This window comes from Triturus cristatus, chromosome 6 (assembly GCF_964204655.1).
Source record: "Triturus cristatus chromosome 6, aTriCri1.1, whole genome shotgun sequence".
Taxonomy (NCBI): domain Eukaryota; kingdom Metazoa; phylum Chordata; class Amphibia; order Caudata; family Salamandridae; genus Triturus; species Triturus cristatus.
This window is the reverse complement of record NC_140589.1, coordinates 1,874,042,750-1,874,049,340: the sequence shown is the minus strand read 5'-3', so window position 1 is coordinate 1,874,049,340 and position 6,591 is coordinate 1,874,042,750. Positions and strand designations below refer to the sequence as shown.

General features: G+C 42.7%; 1 protein-coding gene across 1 annotated transcript; it reads left to right on the top strand.

The window, feature by feature from the left end:
* The first annotated feature begins 942 nt into the window (after nt 1-942).
* Nucleotides 943-1,911, top strand: LOC146822253 (olfactory receptor 2D2-like). The gene has a single exon (XM_085609992.1). The coding sequence runs from the start codon at nt 943-945 to the stop codon at nt 1,909-1,911; it is 969 nt and encodes a 322-aa protein (XP_085466118.1).
* Nucleotides 1,912-6,591: the final 4,680 nt, after the last annotated feature.

Sequence of the window (6,591 nt, the reverse complement as noted above, 5' to 3'; positions counted from 1 at the left end):
CTAAAGCTGACAAGTATAACAGTGTGTTATTGTCGTAGTATCTAAGTATCTAGCACTAAATCTACCCAGACATGTGGGGTACCATTTTTATTGGGCAAAGTGCAGAAATGTTGGGTGATAGGATATATTTGGATCCCCGCAGATTCAAGAACTTTCCCACTCAGAAATGTAGGGACATTTGGATTGGTGTTTTTAGCCAGAGTTTGAGGTTTGCAAGGGGTAAGAAAGCCAAATGACAGTCACACAAAGTCACACCACCCTGAACTCCCCCGGTGTTTAGTTTTCAGAAATATGCAGGTTCAATAACATTCCCTGGATACCTGTTGAGCTAGGGCCCACAATATATAGCTACTCAAATCACAAAAGAGGGTTGGTTTGAGTGGAAACATGTGATGTGTCCATGTTGTTTTTAAGGGCCTGTTCTGTCATGGGCACTAGTCCAACCCACACAAATGGGATGCCACTTTTATCGTAAGACATGTGGGACTGTTGGGTGGTTGGAAATGTGTGGCTCCCTTCAGAGTCAGGAGCTTTGAATCAATCTCAGAGATATAAGGAAAATGTGTGTTTGAGCGAAAGTGTGAGGTTTGTGAGGGCCACCTGCTTTCTTATGACCATGGTCCACATGTTGCATAATGTAACCTCTGAGAACAATAATGAATAGGCTGTATAAGGACATTGGAATGATCCATGCTTCAGAGATGAATAGTGAATTGATGTTGGTATTAGTGATGAGGTTTGTTATGTATGGAGCATGTAGAATGTAGTACTGCAGAGTGTGCATTGATGAGTGCAAAGTGGAGGGTGTGTGATGTGGTTGTTAGAAAAATGTGTATCCACTGTATGCATTCTAAATGATCATATATTACCTTTATGCACAATGCATTTATTAAGAGTCTGACTTTTTTTTCTTTAGCTGATATGAAAGAGGAATCACTGAAAATGGAAAATGGAAGCTCAATTATAGAGTTTGTACTCATTGGCCTATCCCCGGATCCGACTGTGAAGATGTTTCTCTTTGTGTTATTCTTGATAGTATACCTGTTGACTCTCATTGGAAATATGTGCCTTATTACAGCCTGCATCTGTGATCTTCGTCTTCATACTCCTATGTACTTCTTCTTGGAAAACCTTTCCCTGGTGGACATTTGCTTAACATCTGTGATTGTTCCTAACACGTTGTCCCAACTTCTTGTTAGGAGTAGAATCAGCTTCACTGGTTGTGCAGCTCAGATGTACACTATGTTGTTCTTCTGTGGTACAGAATGTGTGCTCCTTGCAATCATGGCATATGATCGTTATGTTGCCATCACATTTCCCCTGCATTATACAGTCATTATGCGCATATCTATTTGTATTGCATTAGCATCCTGCTGCTGGTTATTTGGTAGTCTGATAGCATTCTCAGGCACATTTGTTACACTGCGGTTGCCATTATGTGGGACTGAAATTAATCATTTTTTTTGTGATTCCCATGCTCTTCTGAAGATGGCATGCGTGGACACTTATGTCACAGAGATGATATTCTTCTGTTCAGGAATCTTTATACTTTTGATACCAAGCCTCTTCACTGCAATCTCCTACATCCGAATCATTATCACAGTTGTGAGAATCCGCTCCTCTGAAGCCAGATTAAAAGTCTTCTCCACGTGTACCCCTCATCTGATCGTTGTCACCATATTCTACAGCACTGCCATCTATATGTACATGAGACCAGTGTCTAAAAACTCTGAAGATTGGGATAAAATGATCTCTGTATTTTATACTGTGACCCCACCAATGCTCAATCCCATTATCTACAGTCTACGAAATAAGGATGTGAAGATGGCTCTGAAGAATGTTTTCTTAAGGGCACACTTTGAATTAACATCTTACTTTTGTTCAGTAGCTGTCCAAAAGATGAATTTTTGAAAATAAGTAGTAGGTATGTGAAATAAAAGAAACCCTCAGACTAAATCACTTAGGAGCATATCAACAAGCTGGCGATAAAAAATTATCGCCACTTCTGCGTCCGTTTTCGGACGAAAAGCAGCGATATTTTTTCGCCTTATCAGGAAGGTAACGTTATCGCGTGAAACCTTGCCTGATCGCCATTTTCCTTAATGCCCATCTTTGCATCTCTAATGAGATGCAAAGTGGGCATTCCTCCCCAGGATAACGGCAGAAATGTCGTTAAGCGACATTTCCCCTATTATCAAGCCTCACTCAAAGCAGCATAGCGACAAGAAAAGTAGCGATAACCTCTGTTATCGCTACTTTCCTTACGCCTGCTTTGAAACTGACTTAGCCATGATATCCTATGGAAGGTGGATATCATGGCTAATTATGTGAGGCCTTATCAGCAAGCTATCGCCAAAAGTTGTGTGATTATCGCTGGATTTCCAGCGATAATGTCACTTTTTGCTGTTAGCGCTCAGAATTTTATCGCTTTGGTGATATGTGTTGCTAATAGCACGCTATCTCCGCGATACAATTCAGAGTTGGCCAGCGATAATTATCCTCACGCTAAGAGCGCTGAGCGATAATTATCGCAGGCCCTTGCTGATATGCCCCTTAGTCGAATGTGGAATCGAAGCCAAGGTTACATTATGAGTTGGTCATAGATAAATCACTGATTATCATAGATTAGACACGGTCAAGGAAATGAAGGTGGAACATAAAACCAAATTACATTTCTCTTGTATCTTGATTGGGTGTACACCATAGATTAATGTAGACTGTCATTGAACACAATAGCACAGCAGGAGACCCTATGTACAAACCGAATGCTATGCATTGTAAAGGCGGTGTCATTGATAATCAAAAATGTTGCTCTTTTATCACAAAATTCAGAAGGTCCACTCAAGGTATGACATGAACAGAAAGCAGATAGGGACAGTCTGACCATTCGGCCCCTGCAATGGAACTAAGCTGAGGTCTACTTACAATTACACCCAGAAAGAGTAACTAATACCAACAAACATACAGAGCAACAAACAGAATGTTCTATTCATGGATGTTGCATGCTGATAACTGGAGCAATAGGCCTAAAACAGAAGCACCACAAAAGAAGGCAGCATGGGAAGCTCTCTATGTCTGCAGTGCTCACTGAGCAGCTGGAACAATGTAGAGTTTTGGGTGGCAGTCCCTTTAGAGCTAAGTGTGAGCTGGGACATTCCCATATTGACAACACAGTGTACTCTTTCAGACACTGATGTATGGCAATATGTCAGTAATTCAGCTTTAGAACTGCCTGTAATTCTTCCCACTTAACTGTCACTAGCAGCTAGGATAACGGGTACAATCTGAAGTGTTGTGTGATGCTATATCTGCTATGTCTAGCATTTTGGTATGATAAATGTCCATGAATAGGCCTTGTGATAATGAATAGTAAAAGAAAACCTAGAACTGGAAAAAAGTGCCTTGCCACAAAGAAGCAATCTGGTCATCCAAACCAGCAGAGGGGACAAATTGCCTGTTTGCTTCTGGTGTCCGTGTGCAGCCACTTCCGGGTAAAGGATGAGTCCTTAGTTGTGTGTTCTATATCACTTACCATTTGAAGGACCCAGAGATGTTGGTGCATATTCCAATGTTTTGGTCACGCGGTGGAAGTGACTTGCATTCACCACCCCGTACTGATGCCTAAGAAAGAAACTGTACAACTTCTCCAACACGGCGATCATGTGCAGAGGGATTTAATTCTGATGTTGTACAGAGGGTGCATTGCTGACATTTAAATAGTGAGGTGTATAATGCCAGATGTACGAAATTCTTATTTTGCATTTCCTAAATTGTAGGAAATGCAAAATGATATGTGCAAACATTATGATTGCCTTAATAGCGATTCCTACAGAGTAGTATCGCTATTAGAAAATCACAATATAGAAAATCCTATTTCATTCCTGCCTGTGGCCCAATTAGGAATGGCTTTGCATTTCCAAAATTGTGATAGCCAAATCGCAATTTAGGAAATGCAAAGTCAAGGGTGCCTCTAGGCTTAAGGCACCGATGCATAGTGCACATGTAAAGTGCTACATGGCACTTCCGAACACATATTTTTAATGCATATTCAAAATTTTCACATCTTGACCATCGACTTGGAGTTAATGGTAATAGCATTTCCTAAATGCCCAATTCGCATTTAGGAAACTCTTTGTGCATGTGCTTTAGGAATCACAAATAGTAATCCCTATTTGCGATTTCCTAAATTGAGGTTGCAATTTGCAATTTCGACATCGGCCTTACAGGTCACCCATGGTTCAGGATCCATTTCTCTACAGAACAATACCACAGGACGTGTAGCCCCAAAGGCAGGCGCTACCCAGGGTTCTGGTGGACAGGGTAACGCAGGAGGTATTGGAGGTGCTAGAGCTCCAACAGGAAGTCCACTTGCAGGCCACAAGCTGAACCTCCAGCCTAACCCAGAAATATCCTACTCACTCTCAGCTAAATCGTCCTTCGGCCTGCTGCCCCTATGTTGCAATACTATCTGTCACTGAATGGCCCGTAACACTGACTTTGATATTAATGAATCCAAGAACATTTTGTTTATGCGTAGGGTTGGGTGAATTGGTCCTGCAGCCAAATGCACGAGGGGCATTGTATTGTGGTGAATTATAAAAATCCTTGTCTCACTCAGCGGTCGATGTATCGAGGAGTAAGGAGCCTGGGCCTGGGGCATGTTTCAACATTGTTTACAAATACCTCAGACCTCCCTATTTTAGAGATGAGGAGGGGCATCTCTAGCCCAGTGACTAGCAGGACAATTTAGTTCGGTTGGCTATCCCTGTCTCTAATAAGTTCCATCCGCTTTCAGATCTGGCAGATGTAGATTGATAACATCACCAGGGGCAGTTTGAAACTATCTTTGCCAAGAAGCTGGCCTCATCAAATTGCCAGTCATACCTAGTTCCCAGTGTTCAATTTAAAAGGTTTGTCAATACACCACCTAACACCTCATCTCATGACGGGAACCAGAAAAAAAGCGTGTGAGTGTTCAGAAAGGGGTAATCACTATGAGGACACTGTTCCGGGGTGGATATGGTCAAAAGACGACCAAAGTCCAGCCTAATGTTAAAGGATAGAGGAGAAATGAGGTCTAGGGTAGGGTACTAGGGATGGGGGGAGACAACAAAGTGTCTCTTGTTGCCCTCACACACCCCGAGGGATGTCATGCTTCATCATCGGGCGTGTGCTCCTCGTCGGGCCGGCGGTGCAATGCCCTACGGGTCCCCCGAAGGGTCTCTTTGGCGGAGATCTTTTAGAGAGCTGCCGATGGGTGCATGCGGGTATGTGGAGGGAAAGTACCGGGATAAGGAGTGGAAGTAGTATGTGCAAAGCAAATTAAAAGTACCTAAGGGTTACCTAAGACTGGGGAGTGTTTTAATAAGGAGGTACCCTTGGTACGATAAAAAACCCGTAGGTTAATCGTTACCTATCAAGACGTAATGTGTCTAAGGTAGCTTAAAAAAGTGGTCGACATGTTTCGCGCCTTAAGTGGTCAGAGCGATCCCTGGCGTTTCATCAGGACCAGTAGAGGTGAGTGATGTGAGGAAGGTGCACAGACTAAGTGTAGTGAGAGGGGTATAAATCACCCTCTTACTGGGCAAAGGAGGGGGTAGTGTCTCCTATACAAGTTGTGTGTGGTTAAGGAGTCTGTTATGCCCCCTTTGCAAAGGACCTAAAAAGGAGTTGGGATTACTCCTTGAGCTAAGCGGCGTAGGATGCCCACACCATCTAGGGGGGTTGCTCAGGTGACGGCACTGGAAACCTGTCCCGGTCCAGACGCCAGCTCGGAGGTAGGCACAGACTAAGTGTAGTTCTACCTATTGATATACTTCTCATCAGAATACTGACTGTGAAAATGTATTCATGTACGCGGGACATCATTACATTACATCCTGCATCGCTTTGTCTGTCATAAAGAATCCTGATTTGCCTTGAAGAAGTTCCAGTGTGGAACGAAACGCGTTGGCTGTGAGTCTTTTATAAGAAAATTAAAAAGGGAATATCAAAGATACTGTTTGGACCTGGACTTCTTACTGGTGCACCTTCCTCTTTTGCTTCTCTTTCCTATAACTGGTCTACAGTGGAGTCGACCTACGGCGTACTCCGGAAGATTTGTGCACAGGAACAGAACTTTTACCTCAAACATTGGGACTTGAAGTGCTAAACTTGTGGTCAGCCTTAGTTTGTGTTCTTTGTTTAATGTTGCATAAAGGGTTAATTTGACTAGAAATCTATTCTTATTATTAAAGAAAACTCCCAACTATGCTGTTTCTTTTTCAAGTCTGTGCTTTTCCACACCAAGCACTCTTAAACTATACTGCCTACAAGTATGGATGACATGTGACTCCTACACATTTAGTCCTTTGTCTTATGTAAACATTTCCTATATTCTGATTTAAAACACATATGATTGATTGTCTCTGTGTAATGTGTGTGTGATGCAAAGTGCTCTGACACCCTACACTGGTATGAGTGGCGCTATATAACTAAATCAATGTATCTGAGAGAGTGTGGTTATGGAGACTGTTAAAGGGTGCCAGTAAGAGAATCCGTGGTGGAGGTGGACATTGAGGGGGGTGGCGCCAACAAACATTGTCGCACAGG

What these genes read in the sequence shown, in the direction of transcription:
- LOC146822253 (XM_085609992.1), top strand. Translation starts at nt 943, where the DNA reads ATGGAAAATGGAAGCTCAATTATAGAGTTTGTACTCATTGGCCTATCC.